General features: G+C 41.6%; 1 protein-coding gene across 1 annotated transcript in view; it reads left to right on the forward strand.

The window, feature by feature from the left end:
• Window positions 1–21,685, forward strand: part of LOC121013761 (F-box/WD repeat-containing protein 12-like) — a 45,501-nt gene that overhangs the window by 18,136 nt on the left and 5,680 nt on the right. Inside the window, 2 exon segments of the mRNA XM_040449557.1 lie at window positions 20,231–20,389; window positions 20,850–21,060. Of these exon segments, the coding sequence (XP_040305491.1) occupies window positions 20,231–20,389; window positions 20,850–21,060 (370 nt within the window).

Here is a 21,685-nt window from a genome sequence, read left to right on the forward strand (position 1 = left end):
TTGGGAACAGAGCCGGGGGACCAGCAGGCCTAAAAGCTGTCAGCAAACAAACATCAAAGGTGGAGTCGGACTCCAATATGCTTCCCTTGTGATGATTTTACTGTGATTCTGTCTTCGGGCCGATGGCTGAAATGTGCAGATTTCATCTCCTTGAACCAGGGCTTGTGTGAGCCAGCCATTTGTGCGGTGCCCCATGAGGCTCATAAGGTTCGTTCGGGAGCTCGAGTGTTGTGTATTTGAGAAGTGAAGTGAGTACCTTGGTCACTGTTGGTATGTCTGGGTCTCCAGAGGGGAGGCGGTGTCTGCTATGTGCGGAGACATGTGTGATGGCCATTTATGTCTTGGGGGGGGCGGGGAGTCCAGGGTTCCTGAGGTCTTCACCAAGAGGGAGAATTTTGGACGAGACGCTTTGTTTCTGGCCACATGGCTGCAGCGCTGGCAATGGCCTGAGAGCGTAAATGTGCATCTGTGGTTGGTCCTTACCTGGGGCTTCCCGGGCTAAGGTGACCGCCCGAAGTTAGGTCCACATTTATCAGGGATGTTCCCGTTAGCAGGTGGGCTGCGGTGGTGGGCCCTTCGCGTGCGATGGCAGCAGTGTGGCCTGTGCACTGCGGGATCGCTCTTTCCTGTTTATCTAGAGGGTGGCCTTCTCCAGGGTCCTTGCATGTGACACGGGTCTGAGGACAACGGGAAGCTCCTTCCTTGTGCAGAGGGAAAGCCCAACATGACCCAGACCTGCCTGGGTCCTGAGGATGCCATTTTTAGGTCAACAGGGAGGCTTCTGTGGCTGTGCTGAGCCTGCAAGGTGCTGCCCCCACATCCCCAAGACATAACGCCTCCCTGGGAAGTCGGGGGCTCAGACCCTCTGAGCACCAGCCACACCACAGGGCCCAGATGCGGCCGGCAGCATTCGCTGGATGGGTTGTTGTGTGGACAGCAGGCTTTGGCCACAAGCACTCGTGTTTTTTGGGTTGCCCTGTAGGAGGATGGGGCAGGGTCAATTCCCTACTGAGATTTGGCTCAGACTTGGAGATTGCTAATTCTGTACATGTACTGGGAGAGGATGGTAAAGGGTATCCCCACTCACCACCCCCCAAATTCATGTCTACACAGAGCCTTAGAATGTGACCTTATTTGGAAATGGTGTCTGGTTAAGGATCTCAGGTAAAATCATCCTGGATTTAGGTTGGGCTGTCATAAAGGGAGGAGAAGACACAGACACACAGAGAAAGCCCTGTGCACACTGAGGCAGACAAGTCAAGGAAAGCCCTAGAGTCTTTAGAAGGAAAGGGCCCTGCCAGCACCTTGATTTTGGGCTTCTAGCCTCTAAAACCATGAGAGAATTAAATATATATATATATATATATATATATATATATATATATATATATATTTGTTTTTTTTTTAAGCCACCTGATTTGTTATTGCAGCCCTAAGAAGTTAATATAAGACTCTAAAATGGAACACTTTGGGGCCCCTGGCTGGCTCATTGGGTAGAGCGTGCGACTCTTGATATCAGGGTTGTAGGTTCAAGCCCCATATTGGGTGTGGAGATTTATTAAAAATAAAATCTTTTAAAAAACCCAAAAAACAAAAAACACTTAAGGACATTTGGAGTGAAAAGGATGAGAAGAGGACACGCACTGGAGATGCTAACCAAAAGCAGGCTGATAAGCTATTAATGTTAGGCCAGAAGACTTCAAGATAAAAGTCATTGCTAGATATTCAGGGACGCTTTGCAATAATAATTAGATTAGCCTCCTAGGAAGATACAGCAAAGATAATTTTGGATGCACCTCAAAATTGGCCTGAACTATATAGAACAAAATTTGTGGGATTTCAAGGAGACTGGTCAAACCTACAGGCATTATGAGAAGTTTGTTACACAGCTAAAGGAAAATGATCTGGGTGGGCCCACTGAAATCCCATGAGCGCTTTGAAGGCAGAGAGTTTTCTCTGGCTGGACACAGAAGAAGTCAGAGGCTGGAGCCCTGGGGGGCAACTCACGTGAACCGGTCATTGGCTGCCATGTTGGGGGGGGGGGGCTGGGAACCGGGAACGCCCCACCCCTCACCACCAGGGAGACTTCAGTTCTGCCTGCAGCCACAAGGGACTGAGCTGCCAACAACCCTAGTGGGCCCCCAGGTGAAACCCTGGCACCTAGACTCAGCTTTGTGTGACTTCTCTTACCCATGGATTACTTGGAAGTGCAACATGTAGATCGTTTAAAGTTAAATTATATGTGTGTGCAAGGTCAGCATTGAGGTTCATTTTTATTTACAAGTGGATATCCGGAACATGTAGGAAAGGCCATCCTTTCTTCACTGAATTACATCAGCACTTTTGTTTGTCAGTATGCCAACATCATGTGTGAATCGATTTCCACTGCTCTGTGTGTCTGTCTTTGAGAAAGACACAGGCTCTCGTTAAAGTAAGTCATGATCTCTAGCAGCTTCTTTCTTTCTTTCTTTCTTTTTTAATGTTTATTTTTCGAAGAATGAGAGGGACAGAGCGTGAGCAGGGGAGGGGCAGAGAGAGACGGGGACACAGTATCCAAAGCAGGCTCCAGGTTCTGAACTGTTATCACAGAGCCTGACACGGGGCTTGAACTCATGAGCCACGAGATCATGGCCTGAGCTGAAGTTTGGTGCCCAACTGACTGAGCCACCCAGGCGCCCCCTCTAGCATTTTCTTATTTCAAAATTAGATTTCTGTAAAAAATTTCAAGACAGCTTGTCAATTTCTATTAAACTGCTTACTGAGATTTTGATGACATTGAATCTATAGATTGATTTGGGGACAGCTGACATCTAGATATGTAATCTAAGTCATAAATAAGGCATATATGTCTCTATTTACTTATAAAGTTTTTTTTTAATGTTTATTTTTGAGAGAGAGAGAGCAAGAGAGAGACAGAGCACAAGTGGGGGAGGGGCAGAGAGAGAGGGAGACACAGAATCCGAAGCAGGCTCCAGGCTCTGAGCTGTCAGCACAGGCCCGACACGGGGCTTGAACCTACGAGCTGTGAGATCATGACCCAAGTTGAAGTCAGACACTTAACCGACTGGGGCACCCAGGCGCCCCAAAACATATCCATTTAGAGGGGACTTTACTTATGTCTTTCAACAAAGTTTTGTAGTTTTAAGTGAAGAGGGCTTGCATATATTTTATTAAAATTACTTATTTGTATTTTATACTATTTTAAATGTTATGGTTTAAAAAAATAATTTTCCAATTTGTCCTTGCTAGAATATAGCATATATAGAAATATATGGAAATGTGTAAATAATTTATAAATGCATAGTTTTGCATTTATAAATTGTTTTACATACTATAGCACACATAAAAATTATTTCTATATTAACATACATGGGAATACATTTGAATTTTGTGTATTTTGTATCTAGCAGCCTTACTAAGCTTGTTTTTAATTTTAATAGGTTTTTTTTTTTTTTTGGTGGACTAGAAAATTTTCCTAGGTAAAGATTTCTTGGACACAAAAAGCACTGACTGTATAAGAAAAAAATAAATTGCACTTCATCAAGTTGAGAAATTTTGCTCTTTGAAAGCGTTGTTCAGCAAAAGGCAAAACTTAGGAGAAAAAATTTATAATAATGCAAACTGTCTCAGGACTTTGTCTAGAATATATAAAGAGCTGTTATCACTCAGTAGGTAGGAGACAGCCCCACTTTTAAACTAGGCAGAAGATTTGAACACTTCACAAAAGAATATAAACAGCCATTAGCACATGGAGAGAGAAGCTCCATCAGTCATCAGTGAGATGCAACTTAGAGCCATGGTGAGATCCAGCACCATATTGTCCTAAAGAGCTGAAATTAAACACGTGTTTACAAAGATGCGGCACAAGACTTTGGAGAATTGTTTGACAATTATTTTAGTATTAAAAAATGCTTACCATATTTTCCAGCAGTTTTCTCTTTTAGGTGTTTACCCACGAGATACAAAAATCTTTACACAAAAAGACTTGTACACAAGTATTTGTAGGAGTTTTAGTAATAATAGCCAAATTGGATGCACCCCAAGTGCTTATCAACAGATGAATGGATTTATAAAAATGGTGTATGTGTACAGTGGAATATTACTCAGCATGGAAAAAGAACAAGGTTGTGGATCTGCGCAGCAGCATGGATGAAACTCAGAAACATGCCAAGCGAAAAGCCAGCTACAACAGAGTATGGATATACTGTAGGATTCTATTTCTGGAAAGTCCAGTCCCAAGAGAATAATCTGTACTGTCAGCAGACTGGTGGTCCTTAGGTATGGAAGGGACTGATAAAGGACACAACTTTTTAGATGATGGAGATATTGCAGAACTGGATTATGGTTGTGATATCTCGTAAGTCTGCTTCCCCTTTTATTTTTTCAAGGATTCCTTAGCTACTTTCATGTTTATTTTTCATATGAACTTTCTATCTCCTAGAAAGAAAATGATGTTTTCATTGATACCAAGTTCAGTTTAAATACCAACATGGAGAAAATGGACATCTTAATGATGCAAAGTCTGTCCAAGAATAAACGATGTATTTCCATTAATTCAGGTTTGCTTTTTTGTTCTTCAGAAGTGATTTATATTTTTCCTCAGATTAGTTTAGCACATTTCTTGTTGTTAACTTTATTCCAAAGTATTTTATTGTTTTTGTTCCACTGATATGTGAGAGTATTTTCTGTCCTATTGTTTTCTAACCAGGTGGTGTTTGTTTAAATGAAGGCTGCTGTTCTTTTTTTTTTTTTAATTTTATTTTTTTATTTTTTAAAATTTACATCCAAATTAGTTAGCATATGTGCAACAATGATTTCAGGAGTAGATTCCTTAGTGTCCCTTCCCCATTTAGCCCATCCCCCCTCCCACAACCCCTCCAGTGACCCTCAGTTTGTTCTTCATATTTATGAGTCTCTTCTGTTTTGTCCCCCTCCCTGTTTTTATATTATTTTTGTTTCCCTTCCTTTATGTTCATGTTTTTGTCCCTTAAAGTCCTCATGTGAGTGAAGTCATATGATTTTTGTCTTTCTCTGACTAATTTCACTTAGCATAATACCCTCTAGTTCCATCCACGTAGTTGCAAATGGCAAGATTTCACTCTTTTTGATTGCCGAGTAATACTCCATTGTATATATATACCACATCTTCTTTATCCATTCATCCAGCGATGGACATTTGGGCTCTTTCCATACTTTGGCTATTGTTGGTAGTGCTGCTATAAACATGGGGGTGCAAGTGTCCCTTCGAAACAGCACACCTGTATCCTGTGGATAAATGCCTAGTAGTGCAATTGCTGGGTCATAAGGGTAGTTCTAGTTTTAGTTTTTTGAGGAACCTCCATACTGTTTTCCAGAGTGGCTGCACCAGCTCACATTCCCATGTTGTTGTTCGTTTTATATTCTGTCATCTTATTGAATTTTCCTACTTGCATTTATTTTATAATTGATTCTCTTAATTTATAACGTTTATTCATTCTTGAGAGACAGAGCATGAGTGGGGAAGGGGCAGAGAGAGAGGGAGACACAGAATCCAAAGCAGGCTCCAGGCTCCAAGATATCAGCACAGAGCCCGACGCGGGGCTTGAACTCAGGAGCTGCAGGCCTGATCTGAAGTCGAGACCATGACCTGATCTGAAGTCGGACACTCAACTGACTGAGACACCCAGGCACCCCCTTTTTTTTTTTCCAATTTTTTTTTTAACATTTATTCATTCTTGAGAGACAGAGAATGACAGAGCATGAGTGGATTCTCTTCATTTTTTTAGGTAAATACTTTATCATCCAAAAGTAGAGATACTTATTGTTTCCAAGCCTTCGGCATCCAGCTTTCTTTTCTCTGACTGCTCTGGCTAATACTTCCAGGAAATGTTAATTAGTGCTGGCACTGGTGGCCATTTCTCCATGTAGCTGAGCATAGTGGGCCGACCTGGAGAGCTTCGCTCTGGGGGAGGGGGATGCTGGCTTCAGGAATGATGTTAATGAAAAAGCCATGAATGACTATTTCACTATTAGTTTTGTTTTGTTTTTTTCTCAAAAAGAGTCCATGAGTTTTATTAGATTTGCATGTGAGTGGAAGAGAGAAGCGACAGTTTCTGGTTTGAAAACTCTCCAGATATTTACACCTTTTAGATAATAGAAATAACCATTACAAATTAATTACCAGGCAGCAAGTATCAAATAAAACAGTCTTTCAGAGTTTTTTTAAGATTTTTTAAAACTATATAAAAGCGTATTTTTAAAAATAATTCATTGTCGGGGCGCCTGGGTGGCACAGTCGGTTAAGTGTCCGACTTCAGCCAGGTCACGATCTCGCGGTCCGGGAGTTCGAGCCCCACGTCAGGCTCTGGGCTGATGGCTCAGAGCCTGGAGCCTGTTTCCGATTCTGTGTCTCCCTCTCTCTCTGCCCCTCCCCCGTTCATGCTCTGTCTCTCTCTGTCCCAAAAATAAATAAACGTTGAAAAAAAAAAATTAAAAAAAAAATCATTGTCAAGTTAGCTAACATACGGTATATACAGTGTAGTCTTGGCTTTGGGAATAGATATCCATGATTCATCACTTACATGCAACACCCAGTGCTCCTCCCAACAAGTGACCTCCTCAATGCCCATCACCCATTTCCCCCACCCCCATCAACCCTCAGTTTGTTCTCTGTATTTAAGGGTCTATTATGGTTTGCCTCCCTCTCTGTAAGTTATTTTTCTTTCCCTTCCCCTGTGGTCTTCTGTTAAGTTTCTCTAATTCCACATATGAATGAAAAACACAATATCTGTCTTTTTCTGACTAATTTCACTTAGCATAATACCCTACAATTCCATCCCTGTTGTTGCTAATGGCAAGATTTCATTCTTTCTCATTGCCAAGTAGTATCCCATTATATACAAACCACATCTTCTTTATCCTTTCATCAGTTGATGAATTTGGCCTCTTGCCATGATTTAGCTATTGCTGATAGTGCTGCTATAAACATTGGGGTACGTGTATCCCTATGAGGCAGCACTCTTGTATCCTTTGGATAAGTTCCTAGTAGTGCTATTGCTGGGTTGTGGGGTAATTCTTTTTTTTTTTTTAATTTTTTTTAACGTTTATTTATCTTTGAGACAGAGCATGAACAGGGGAGGGGCAGAGTGAGAGGGAGACACAGAATCCGAAACAGGCTCCAGGCTCTGAGCTGTCAGCCCAGAGCCTGACGCGGGGCTCGAACTCACGGACCGCGAGATCATGACCTGAGCCGAAGTCGGCCGCCCAACCGACCAAGCCACCCAGGTGCCCCTGGGGTAATTCTATTTTTAATTTTTTGAGAAACCTCCATACAGTTTTCCAGAGCGGCTGCACCAGTTTGCATTCCCACCAACTTCACTATTAGTTTTTAAAAATCATGATAAGGTGTAGAATTTTGTGAAAGCCTTTTTCAGCATGCAGATATAATTACAGGACTTTTATTATGGTGATGTTTTTAGATTTTAAAGTATTAAATCACATATTTCCTTTTTTTAATATATATTATATATATATATATATATATTTTTTTTTTTTTTTTTGAGAGAGAGCACGAGTGGGAGAGGGACAAAGAGAGAGGGAGACACAGAATCTAAAGCAGGCTCCGGGCTCTGAGCTGCCAGCACAGAGCCCATCGCTGGGCTCAAGCTCACTAACTGTGAGATCATGACCCAAACCAAAGTTGGAGACTTAACCGATTGAGCCACCCACGCACCCCATATATTTCTTTTTAAAGTGCTTTTTAAATGCTAGTATTTTAGTTGGATTTTGGATCTATGTGAAGTAGGTCTTTAGTTTTTTGTAGCTTCCTTTATCAGGTTTGCATATAAGTGCTATACTTCATTTGAGGAATCTGCACGTTTTCATTCTTTTTTAATGCCCTGGAACAATTTAAGTTACATTGGGATTATATGGTTTTTTCAGTTTGGTAGAATTTATTTTTGACATTATTTGGTGCTGGGTGCTTTTTTTTGTGGGGAAGTTTTAAAACAGTTTTCTCAGTGTCTTCTATGGAAATTGGTCTGTTCAAGCTTTTCTTTCTCTGCTAAGGTCAAATTTTAATATATTGTATTAAACTACCCACTGTATCTAGGCTTTCAACTTTTTTATGCATACAGTTGTCTAGAATACTCTTTAGAGATTCTTCCCTTAAATTTCCTGTTTGAACATTTGTTTCCCCTTGTCATTTCTTTCTGTATATATGTGATTTTTCCCATTTTTTTGTGCTTATTTTAGCTGGCACCTTGTCTATTTTATTTAATATTTCCATTAATTTCTAGTTTCATTTCATTTCATTGTGATCAGGGACTGTCGTATTACTTTACCATATAGAATTTACTGAGATTTCTTTGTGACGATATATTCAAGTTCTGTGAAAGTTTGTGTGTGCTTGCAGGGAAGGGGTAGTCTCCATTATTATGATGCAAAGATCCAAATTCTGTCATTAATTATATTGTTAGGTCTTATATTTATTTACTGTTTGTCTACTTGGCCTGCCTTAGACTGAGAGCATTGTTACTATTTATTTTTATATAATAATATATTTAATTCTGGGGCACCTGGGTGGCTTAGTTAAACAACTGACTCTTGATTTCAGTTCAGGTCATTATCTCACAGTTGTGGGATCAAGCCCCATGTGGGGCTTTGTGCTGGGCGTGGAGCCTGCTTGGGGTTTTCTTTCTCTCTCCCTTCCTCTCTCTCTCTTTTCTTCCCCCCTCTCAAAAAGTCACAATATATTCATAAATATTTATTTATTTATTATTTTTTTAATGTGTATTTATTTTTGAGAGAGAGAGAGACAGAGACAGAACTCGAGAGGGAAAGGGCTAGAGAGAGAGGGAGACACAGAAGCTGAAGCAGGCTCCAGGCTCCGAGCTGTCAGCACAGAGCCCGATGCAGGGCTCGAACTCACGAACCGTGAGATCATGACCTGAGCCGAAGTCGGATGCTTAACTGACTGAGCCACCCAGGCGCCCCATAAATATTTAAGTATTATTGTGTTTCACTCTGTTTTTCCTTGTATCTGCTTCATAAAGGTTATTGGGGGTGTTTCTTTAATAGGTATAATAGGTTTTATTTCTTTGTTGTGAATTACAGCCTTTAATATTGTTAACTTTGAAAATAAAACTTCCAGTTATTTTATTAGCAAAAATGGGTTTATTTGGGAATAGCAGGGAATTGCAATTTAAGACAAGCTGGTCATGGCAAAACTATAGCTGAGTCCAGAAAATAAAGGAGAGAGAGGCTCTTTTATAGAGGAAAGGGGGTATAGGGAGGAGCTGTTGTAAACTAAAAGTCTGTTGGAGTAAACTGGGAGCCGGAAGTTGAGTGGCTTCTCATTGGCTGAGCTGTGCCTGCCTCTCATTGGCTAGGCTGTACTGGTGAGGAAGGAACCTTCCTCCCTCCTGCTGGGGTAGTACAGTAGCATCCACCTGTGAGCTCCTTCTCTTCTTGTTGGGTCTACAAGTAACAACCAGTGTTTGGCATGGGCACTCCCAATGCCTACCTCCTGACTCCCATCTTATTTTATTATTTCTTTTTTTAAGTTTATTTTTTTTGAGAGAGAGGGAGCACGAGTCGGGGAGGGGCAGAGAGCTAGAGGGAGGGGAGAGAACCCCAAGAAGGCTCCATGGTGTCAGCACAGAGCCCAGTGCAGGGCTCGAACTCACAAACTGTAAGATCATGACCCAAACTGAAACCAAGAGTTGACACTCAACCAACTGAGCTACCCAGGTGCCCTGGACTCCATTCTAAATGAGGTTTCCTTTTGTTTATTTTCACAGTGTGGGGAAGTGTCTATTGTTGCATTTCCTACTTTGGGCCTGAGTCCTCCCTTTTCTGATATCAGGCCCACTTCACCTGCTTTCCAAGGATTTGTGTGTGCCTGGCACACCATTACCCTTCCATCATGGTTAAACTTTCTGTTTTGATTGAGCCTCTTGAATATTCAGCCATGTTTTCTTTTGTTCATCAATCTGATCATCTTTTTATTCTAACAAAGTGAGTTAAGCCATTTATATTGAACAGTGTAACTTATGTGCCTGATCTCAACTTTTGTTTTATGTCACATTTAGGGTGTGATGTGGCCCATCACTGAGCTCCTTTCTCTGAATATGTTTTCCCATTTTTACATGTTTTTGGGTAGTGGTGATATCTTATGTTATTTAGAAAGGTTTGTATTTTTGTGGGGGTGGTTACCTTTGTCTTAATACTTTCTGTCTCCATTTTCTCTATTCAAGCCTATGTACTATTTTGTTGGCTTTAAATGATACCACTTACCTCCCATGGCAATCGGTGAACTTATTCTACTTTGATACTTCGCTCTTGTCTTCCCACTTTTGAAGATCCATTATTCCCACCTTTTTGAGAACATGCAACATTTACACACCTTTTCCTTGTCTCCTTTTTTTTTTTTCTTTTTCTTTTTTTAATTCTTTGACCCATAGTGTACTGTACGTAGTAGCCACACCAGTTCTGGTGACATTTTCCCTGTATCTTGTGATCTGGTGGGACCCATTCTCTAGTAGATCCCCAAGGAAGTCTCGTGGATGCATCCTTGTGCAGATCCCAGTGGGCCTGACACTGCTTTTCTGTAGCCTGGAAGCTTGAAGGATGGCCTGGATGGGCCTTAAATCCCTGGCTCATACTTGTCTTGAATTTTGTGAAAATATTATTTCACTGTGTATGTGTCTTTTGAAAAGTCTACTCCGACCTTGACTTTTCCTTGTTAGACACTTGGGACTTTTAAATCAAAGTCCCATACGATTTTTTTTTTTCAACGTTTATTTATTTTTGGGACAGAGAGAGACAGAGCATGAACGGGGGAGGGGCAGAGAGAGAGGGAGACACAGAATCGGAAACAGGCTCCAGGCTCTGAACCATCAGCCCAGAGCCTGAAGATTTTTGAAATATTTAAAGGGTAGTAGTTTTGTTGTGAGATGTCTATGGTGACTGTCTGGAGTTGAATTTTCCAGGAACATATGTACTCTTTCAGTATATGGATTCAGGTTTTATTTGCAGAAAGTTTCATTGTACATGAGTTTTAAGTATTCGTCTGTTAATTGTTTGCTTTTCCTGCAGGAGCTTCACTTGTCTTTTTACTAGGTCGTCTTTGCCTGTCTTCTTGGACACCTGCTCTTGGATGCATCTTAACTCTTTATTCCGTCTTTGTTCTCTTGCCCATTTTCCTTCTTCCCTTTAGTGTCCTTATGGGTCCAGTAGAATGTATTCTCCCTTAGGCATATTGCTATTCTTAAGATAATTTTTTCTTCATAATCTTTCCTGAATTAATTTAACTCTTATTTCACATCTTGGCTTTTTGTCCATTTCGGTCTGAGTGTAAAATTTCTGATTCAGAGTGTTCTTTCATGTCTGCACATGCTTATTTTATGATAATTTGATTCATGTTGGGGTGTGGCTACCAGTATCTTGGTTCCTAGTTGTTCTTTGGGGAATCAGCTAAAAAGTTTTGCTTCTCACTTACTTTCTCTTCCTTCTAATGACCTTGTTTGAATGTTGCCTGCCATTTTCTGCACATTGTGAAGTTTTTGTGTTTTCTTGGCCAGTAGGAACAGGTATCTTTATGTAAGTTGAACAGAATACAAAGTCCGGAGAGGGTTCCATGTGTAAATGCCTGTGGAAAGATGTCCTTTTAAAACAGTAGGTGAAGGCTTTTTTCCAAGATGGCGGAGCAGCATAGACATTCTCCGCTTGTCTCATCCCTGAAAAGCAGCCAGATCAACACCAAACCATTTTGCACACCTAGGAAATTTTATCTGAGGATTAACACAACAATCTGCATAACTTGAGCCACAGAAGTTGGCAGGTATGTGAGGTGGAGAGGTGAACTGGGTGAGAAAAATCCGTGGAGGGTAAGGAGCTGTTTTTGCAAAGAGAGGGCAGAGAAAGGGAAAGGGGTAGAGTGCAGCACACCAGGATCGTGCAGGAAAAGCACTCCCCTGAAAGTAGCTGGCGAGAAAGAGAAAGAGTGGAAACTCTTACAAAGGATTGAACAATAAATCTGTTCCCTAAAGACATTCACGGGAAGAAAGGAGAGGGTTTCACTACCATTAGGATTCTATAAACGGTGGAGTATAGAGTTGGAAATTCTGGGGCTCAATATCTGGCAGTGCTCTGGTGAGGAATGAATCTCCAGGAGCAGGCAGTGAGGTCCAAGGGGTCTGTGGGCCACATGAGAAGCGGTTCCCCTGGTTGGAGTGCATTTGGTAGAGGCCATACAGCTTCCCCACAGGCAAAAGTCCCAGCCGACCCTGGAGAGCAGCCATGTTTGCTGGTATTGGGACAAAGGTGCCACAGTGTGGTGAAACCTGATGCTGGCTGTGTGTTGTGATTTGTCACAATCTCTCAACATCTTGCTGCAGTGTGATTGCTGAACATTTTCTTGGGCAAGCTGGCACCCGGCCATTGCTCAGCGAGACCCTCCCCTAGAGTGTCAGGGGACATCCAAGCCTTAGGGTTCTCTGAAGTGAGGGGTTTGGAGATACAGCCCCATCTGAGCTAAACTTGGAAGGGAGGGGCACTTGGCAGGCTGACAGCTTGAACACGGACAGGATAGAAGTGGGGAGTGGACAGAAGCCTGAGACAAAGCAAGGGGCTTGATTACCAGTCGGTGAGAGCACAAAGTTCTTGTGCCAGAGGCTAGGAAGCTAGGTGAAGCCATTTCCACCCCATCCCACTCACACGTGCACACACACACACACACACACATACTCATGTACATCACGCTGATCCACCTCAGTAAGCTAAGCAGTGACATCTAATGGAGAATGGAGCCATTACACCAAACCCCGCCCAACTGTACCCTCCAGGCACATCCCCCTAGAAGACCAGCACAAGTCACTCTGCCTGCTTAGTGTACAGACTATAGAGTGCTTCATAGTTTTATTTCCAGGGAAACTGGATGGAACTTCATTTGGGTTTCAATTTGTTTGCTGGTTCATCTTTTGTTTCTTTTGTTTCTTTTTGTTCCTGTCTTTGTTTAAATTTTTATTTCTCCTTTTTCTTGGATACAGAAAAGGAAAATTTTATTTTTCTTTTCTTTTTTTCTTTTTTAAAGTTCTTTTTACTATGTTTTTTATTTTTTCTAAATTTTAAAATTCTATTTCACTTTCTTCATTTTATTCTATTTTATTATATATATTTTTTAATTTTTAAACTTTTTCTTACCTTTTAATTTTCTTTTTTTCTTTCCCTTTTTTCTCTATTACATCAAGCTTCTTTCAACAACCAGACTAAAACACACCTAGGGTCTAGCCTCCATTATTTGATTTTTTGTGTTTTTAATTTTTAGTTTTTAATTTTTATTTATTTTATTAACTTTTTTTCTTCCTCCAAAATGACAAAATGAAGGAATTCACCCAAAAAGATAGAATAGGAAGAAATGACAATCAACACAGATATAAGATGTCTGAACTAGAATTTAGAATCACGATAATAAGAATACTAGGTGGGGTTGAAAAAAGCATAGAATCCCTTACTGCAGAAATAAAAGAAGTAAAATCTAGTCAGGACAAAATTTAAAATGCTGTAACTGAGATACAATCTCAAATAGATGCCATGGTGGCAAGGATGGACAAATCAGGGCAGAGAATCAGCAATACAGAAGACAAAATTCTGGAGAATAATGAAGCAGAAAAAAAGGGAAACTAAGGCAAAAGAGCACAATATAAGAATTAGAGAACTCAGTGACTCATTAAAAAGGAGTAACATCTGAATCATAGGAGTCCCAGAAGATGGAGAGAGAAAAAGGATAGAAGGTTTATGTTAGAATTATAACAGAAAACTTTCCTAATCTGGTGAAAGACACAGACATCAAAATCCAAGAAGCACAGAGAACTTCCACTAGATTCAACAAACACTGACCATCAACAAGGCATATCATAGTCAAATTCACAAAAAACACAGACAAGGAAAGAATTATGAAAGCAGCAAGGGGAAAAAAAAGTCTTTAACCTATAAGGGAAGACAGATCAGGTTCACAGCAGACCTACACACAGAAACTTAGAAGGCCAAAAAGGAGTGGCAGGATATATTCAGTGTGCTTAATTGGAGAAATATGCAGTCAAGAATTCTTTATCCAGCAAGGCTGGATTCATTCATAATAGAAGGAGAAATAGAGAGTTTCCCAGACAAAAACTAAAGGAGTTTATGACCACTAAACCAGCCCTGCAAGAAATTTTAAAAGGGACTCTCTGAGTGGAGAAAGATGAAACAAAACTAAAAAGACCAAAAGCAACAAAGACTAGAAAGGATCAGAGAACATCACCAGAAACTCGAACTCTACAGGCAACATGATGGCACTAAATTCATATCTTTCAGTTCTCACTCTAAATGTCAGTGGACTAAACGCTCCAATCAAAAGACACAGGGTAACAGAATGGGTAAGAAAACAAGATCCATCTATATGCTGTTTCCAAGAGACCCATTTTAGACCTGAAGATAACCTTCAGGTTGAAAGTAGGGGGGTGGAGAACCATCTATCATTCTGATGGTCGACAAAAGAAAGCTGGAATAGCCATGCTTCTATCAGACAATTTAGATTTTAAAATAAAGACTGTAACAAGAGATGAAGAAGGGCATTATATCATAATTAAGGGGTCTATCCATGAAGATCTAATAATTGTAAACATTTATGCCCCCAAGTGGAAGCACCCAAATACATAAATCCATTAATCACAAACATAAAGAAACTCATTGATAGTGATACCATAATAATAGGGGACTTCAACACCCCACTTACAGCAAAGGACAGATCATGTAAGCAAAAAATCAATAAGGAAACAATGGCTTTGAGTGGCACACTGGACCGGATGCACTTAATAGATAATAGAACATTTCATCCTAAAAGCACATTCTTCTCAAGTACACATGGAACATTCTTCACAATAGATCACATACTGGGACACAAATCAGCCCTCAACAAGTACAGAAAGATCGAGATCATACCATCCATATTTTTAGACCATAATATTATGAAACATGAAATAAACCACAAGGAAAAGTTTGGAAAACCAAGAATACCTGGAGATTCAAGAACATCCTACTAAAGAATGAATGAGTTAACCAAGAAATTAAAAAGGAAATCAAAAACCTCTGGGATGCAGCAAAGGCAGTCATAAGAGGGAAGTATAGAGCAATCTAGGCCTTCCTAAAGAAGGAAGAAAGGTCTCAGACACACAACCTAACCTTACACCTTAAAGGACTGGAAAAAGAATAGCAAATAAAGCCCAAAGGCAGCAGAAGTCAGGAAATAATAAAGATTAGAGTAGAAATCAATGGTATTGAAACCAGAAAAAAAAAAAAAAAAAACAGATTAATGAAACCAGGAGCTGGTTCTTTGGTTCTTTGAAAGAATTAACAAAATTGATAAACCCCTATCCAGTTTGATCACAAAGAAAAAGGAAAAGACCCAAATAAATAAAATCAAGAATGAAAGAGGAGACATCACAACCAACACAGCAGAAATACAAACAGTAATAAGAGAATATTATGAGCAATTATATGCCAATAAAATGGGCAATCTGGAAGAAATGGGATAATTACTAGAAACATATAAACTATCAAAACTGAAACAAGGAAGGAATAGAAAATTTGAACAGACGCATAACCAGCAAAGAAATTGAATTAGTGGGGCGCCTGGGTGGCTCAGTTGGTTAAGTGTCCGACTTCAGCTCAGGTCACGATCTTACAGTTCGTGGGTTTGAGCCCCGTGTCAGACTCTGTGCTGACAGCTCAGAGCCTGGAGCCTGTTTTGGGTGCTGTGTCTCTCTCTCTCTCTCTGCCCCTCCCCTGTTCATGCTCTGTCTCTGTCTCAGAAATAAACATTTAAAAAAATGTAAGAAATCAAATTAGTAATCAAAAATCTCCCCCCCAAAATGAGTCCAGGGCCAGATGGCTTTCCAGGGGAATTCTACCAAACGTTTATTTTTTTTTTAAGTTTTATTTTATTTATGTTGAGAGAGAAAGAGTGAGGTAGGGGCAGAGAGAAGGAGAGAAAGAATCCCAAACAGGCTCTGCACTGATGTGGGGCTTGAACTCACAAACCTTGAGATCATGACCTGAGCCAAAATCAAGAGTTGGACACTTAACCAACTGAGCCACCCAAGTGCCCCCAAACATTTAAAGAAGAGTTAACACCTACTCTTTTGAAGCTGTTCCAAAAAACAGTAATGGAAGGAGAACTTCCAAACTCATTCTACAAGGCCAGCATTACCTTATTTCCAAAACCAGACAAAGACCCCACTAAAAAGGAGAACTACAGACCAATTCCCTCATGAACATAGATGCAAAAAATCTCAACAAGATACTAGCCAGTTGGATCCAACAATACATTTAAAGGGTTATTCACCATGATCAAGTGGAATTTATTCCTGGGATGCAAGGCAATATCTGCAAATCAATCCATGAGATACATCACATTAATTAAGGAAAGAATGAGAACCACATGATCCTCTAAATAGATGGAGAGAAAGCATTTGACAAAATACCCCATCCTTTCTTGATGAAAACCTTTATGACAGTAGGGATAGAAGGATCATACCTCAAGATCATAAAAGCCATATGTGAAAGATTTACCACTAATGTCATCCTCAATGGGGAGAAACTGAGAGCTTCCGCATAAAGTCACAACACTGTCCACTCTCGCCATTCTTATTCAACATAGTGTTGGAAATCCTAGCCTCAGCAATCAGACGACAACAACAAAAAATAAAAGGCATGCAAATCGTCAAGGAGGGAGTCAAAACTTTCACTCTTTGAAGAAGACATGATACTCTATGTGGAAAACCCAAAATATTCCACCAAAAAAACTGCTAGAAGTGATCCATGAATTCAGCAAAGTTGCAGGATATAAAATCAATGTACAGAAATTGGTTGCGTTTCTATACACCAATAATGAAGCAACAGAAAGAGATATCAAGGAACTGATTCCATTTACAGTTGCACCAAAACTATAAAATACCTAGGAATGAACCTAACCAAAGAGGTGAAAAATCTGTACACTTAAAACTATAGAAAGCTTCTGAAATATATTGAAGAAGGCACCAAAAAAAAAAAAAAAAAAAAAAAAAAAAAGGAATACATTCCATGTTCATGGATTGGAAGAACAAATATTGTTAAAATGTCAAAACTATCCAAAGCAATCTACATATTCAATGCAATCCCTATCAAAATAACACCAGCATTCATCACAGAGCTAGAACAAACAATCCTAAAATTTGTATGGAACCAGAAAAGGCTCCGAATAAGCCAAAGCAATCCTGAAAAAGAAAACCAAAGCTGGAGGCATCATAATTCCAGATTTGAAGCTGTATTACAAAGCTGTGGTCATCAAGACAATATGGTACCGGCACAAAAACAGACACATAGATCTAAGGAACAGAATAGAGAACCCAGAATTGGATCCACAAACATATGACCAACTAATCTTTGACAAAGCAGGAAAGAATATCCAGTGGAATAAAGACAGTCTCCTCAGCAAGTGGTGCTGGGAAAACTCGACAGCCGCATGCAGAAGAATGAACCTGGACCACTTTTTTACACCATACAGAAAATAAATTCAAGATGGATGAAAGATCTCAATGTAAGACCGGAAGCCATCAAAATCCTCGAGGAGAAAGCAGGCAACAACCTCTTTGACCTCGGCTGCAGCAACTTCTTAACCTGACATGTCTCTGGAGGCAAGGGAAACAAAAGCAAAAATGAACTATTTGGACCTCATCAAGATAAAAAGCTTCTGTACGGCAAAGGAAGCAATCAGCAAAACTAAGAGGCAACCAATGGAATGGTTTGCAAACACCGAGAAGATATTTGCAAATGACATATCAGATTAAGGGTTAGTATCCAAAATCTATAAAGAATTTACCAAACTCAACACCCAAAAAATAATCCAGTGAAGAAATGGGCAAAAGACCTGAATAGACACTTCTCCAAAGAAGACATACAGATGGCCAACTGAAACACAAAAAAATGCTCAACATCACTCATCATCAGGGAAATACAAATCAAAACCACAATGAGATACCAGCTCACACCTGTCAGAATGGTTAAAATTAACAACTCAGGCAACGACAGATGTTGGTGAGGATGTGGAGAAAGAGGAACCCTTTTGCACTGCTGGTGGGATTGCAAACTGGTGTAGCCACTCTGGAAACAGTATGGAGGTTCCTCAAAAAATGAAAAATAGAACTACCCTATGACCCAGCATTTGCACTGCTAGGTATTTATCCAGAGGATACAGGAGTGCTGTTTTGAAGGGGCACATGCACCCCAAAGTTTATAGCAGTGCTATCAACAATAACAAAGTATGGAAAAATCCCAAATGCCCATTGACAGATGAATGGATAAAGATGTGGTATATGTATGACAATGGAATATTACTCGGCAATCAAAAAGAATGAGATCTTGCCGTTTGCAACAATGTGAATGGGACTAGAGTGTATTATGCTAAACGCAATTAGAGAAACACAAATATGCCTTCACTCGTGTAGAATTTAAGATACAACACAAATGAACATAAGGGAAGGGAAGCAAAAATAATATAAAAACAGAGAGGGGGAAATCCATAAGAGACTCTTAAATACAGAGAACAAACAGGGCTGCTGGAGGGTTTGTGGGTGGGAGGATGGGCTAAATGGGCAAGGGGCACTAAGGAGGACACTTGCAGGGATGAGCACTGGGTGTTGTGTGTAGGCGATGAGTCACTGGATTCTACTCCTGAAACCATTATTGCACTATATGCTAATTAAAAAAAAATAAATTAAAAAAAATAAAACATAGGTGAAGGAGAAGCTATTTGAGAAACTGAAGACTTGGTCAGGAAGAGAAAACAAGTTATTCCCATGTCATTCAGTAGGAATATATTTAGAATAATTAAAAACTAATGCAGAAGGCAAGAGTAGAAGGTGTCTGGAAATACATAAATGGTCTTGAGTCAAGAAAAATTACATAGGTTTGATTTACCTAAAAGTCTGTTCAGATTACCAAAACATCTGAACCAGAGAATAACATTAAGATCCATGAAAAGTTGTGAGTAAACACTGTATCTTCTTTAACAAAGCACTGATAGCAGATGATATGAAGCATAGAGTGTAGGTGAAAAAAACAGCACAAATGGTCAATAATATGTAATTACTAACTGGTAAGTGACATTAGGATGAGGCTTTTCAAAAATTTGAGGAAAAAAAGTTAAAAATAGAAAAAAAAAGGTTGAGGCTTTTATTTTCACTTATTAGGTGAGGAAACATTTTCAAAGATTAGCATTGTAATAAGGTGGATGAGAAAAAGGTATTTTTTGGACATGCATAAGAACACAGATTGAGCTCTTTTCAAAAAATTTTTTAAGTTTATCTTGTGAAAAGAGAGAGAGAGAGCGAGAGCACACATGTGAGCAGGGTGAGGGACAGAGAGGAGAGAGAATTCCAAGCAGGCTTTGTGCACTGTGGGCCCAATGTGGGCTTGAACCCACAAACCGTGAGATCATGACGTGAGCTGAAACCAAGAGTCGGACGTTTAACCAGCTGAGCCACCCAGGTGCCCCAGATTGAGCTTTAAAAAACAAATGTTTATTTACTTTGAAAGCGAGAGAAAGCATGAGTGGGGAAGGGGCAGAGGGAGAGAGAGAAAGAGAGCCCAATCAGGCTCCACACTGAGTGTGGCTCACTCCCACCACCCTGGCATCATGACCTGAACTGAAATCAAGAGTCACATGCTCAACCGACTGAACCATCCAGGCACCCCAGGTTGATCTTTTTTGAGAAGCTTGTTGGTTTTCTTTCAGTCTGATGCTCTTTGACCTAATAAAGCCGCTCTCGGGATCTCTCAGGAGGAAATCCTCGTGTCGGTGCACAAAGCTTATGCACAGGAGTGCTCGGTGCTGCAGTGGCCAAAATTGTGAACAGCTCACATTTCCACCGCAGTGAGGGAAAGTGAAAGGTCGTGGGAAGTCTCCTCTGACAAGAAATAGTTCCGGGGAGTATTACAGGCAGAAAGGCCGTCTGCAGACAGCGCCTGAGTCTCACACGGAGAAGAATCACTGGAGGTCCTGCCCGGAGGCTGCAAAGAGCGGGCGGAGGGTTCCCTCTGCAGGCTTACCTCCTGTTCGGACGTTCCTGTTTCTGGTGTGAGGAGGTGGCATTGCCTCAGCAGGGGGGCGGGCAGGCAGCTGACCTCTGCCCTGGGGTGAGGCCACGTGCTGACCGTGGCCCTTGCCTTGCAGGTGGCCTGTGCCGAGGGCTTCCTGTATGCGCTCACGGTGCCCCAGCTGCAGCTGCGGTCCAGGACTCGCGTGTTCCCGAGCAGCCCCACCAGTCTCCTCTGCTCTCCTGACTGCCAGTGGGTGTTTGCTTCAACCCAGAACTCAGACCTGGGCCCGAAGGTCAGTGGTGGGCTATGTCCCTTGCTTGGGGGGCCTGGCTTTGTGCACGTAAGGTGGTGGGGCCTGTGCCCAGGCTTGTGGATGCGTCTGTCTAGGAGGGTGGCTTCCGGTGCAGGAGCAAGCCCGCCAACAGCACCGGCACCTTGACGGGATGGTCCAGGGACAGAGGAGACATCTGAAGCAGACTGCAGGCAGATAGGACAGGAAAGCAGAGGCATGCCAGGGACAGGCGCTGCCCCAAATCACCAGAGTCATTGATTCGGTTGTCCTGGTACACTGACCAACGCGGGACTGGTGGGCAAGGCGTTTCCCGCCAGACCAGACGGGCTGGTCCCAGCAGTCTGGGGGCGCACAGGTGGTTCCGGCAACCCCGTAAGACAGAGTGAGGTCACTGGGTGTGGGTCTGCGGCGCTCCTGGGTGGTTGTCAGCGGCATGGGCCACGTGATGGTGTTTCCCCAGGTGTTCCACACTCGCTCCCTGCTGTGTCTGGTGGAGGATGAGCCTCCCGTCTCCACCACTCTACCCATCTGGCTGACCTCCAGAGCCTGCTGGGCCCCTGACGAGACAGCCAGGCTGATGGTGACGCACAGAAATGACAACGGCATGCAGCTGGTCATCACCACCTACGAGCTCAGGACCAAGCAGTCACGGGAAGGAGTAGACGTCGTGGGTAAGGATCCCCGTACCAGGACTGTCACCGTTGTGCTGTGGTGCTTCAAGCACAGATTGCTCAGGTTTCCTTCGGGCCACTTTTCTTCCCTGTCAGTGAATACAGTGGCCCAACAATTGTTTTGTTGTTTGTGATCGTATGTACTGGCCGAGTGGCTGAGCACTTGCTGTGGGCAGGGCCCTCTCTGTGGCCCTGGAAGCCAGACAGTAACCGCTGGCCACTTAGTCTCGCCTCCTCGCTGTCTTGTCACAACTCTGACAAATGCACTCTTCTCAGTCCTCAGTGTGCACAGAGGTGACTAAAAGCCACAACCATTTCTTCCCCAAGGAGCTCCTAGGCCAGCAGACAAATAAGACCCACAGTCATCTCCTTTTCTGCCTTCTCTGTCTCCCAAACCACACGTCACTGTGCCTGGCCAGCCCTGTGGCCCTTAGCATTTTTTCTTTTAGATTATGTTCATTTGTTTTCATATCATCATTTGACAATAAACTTTACTCTGAGCTTCCTAGCACCCGAGGAAAAAAGGGAAATGGGATGTGTAATAGAATCCCTTGTCTGATACAAGCATGAATTCTTCAAGAAAGGTAATTTTTGGGGTGCCTGGGTGGCTCAGTTGGTTGAGCGT

The sequence above is a fragment of the Herpailurus yagouaroundi genome, unplaced genomic scaffold (genome assembly GCF_014898765.1).
Source record: "Herpailurus yagouaroundi ecotype Mexico unplaced genomic scaffold, PumYag 199, whole genome shotgun sequence".
NCBI classification, from domain to species: domain Eukaryota; kingdom Metazoa; phylum Chordata; class Mammalia; order Carnivora; family Felidae; genus Herpailurus; species Herpailurus yagouaroundi.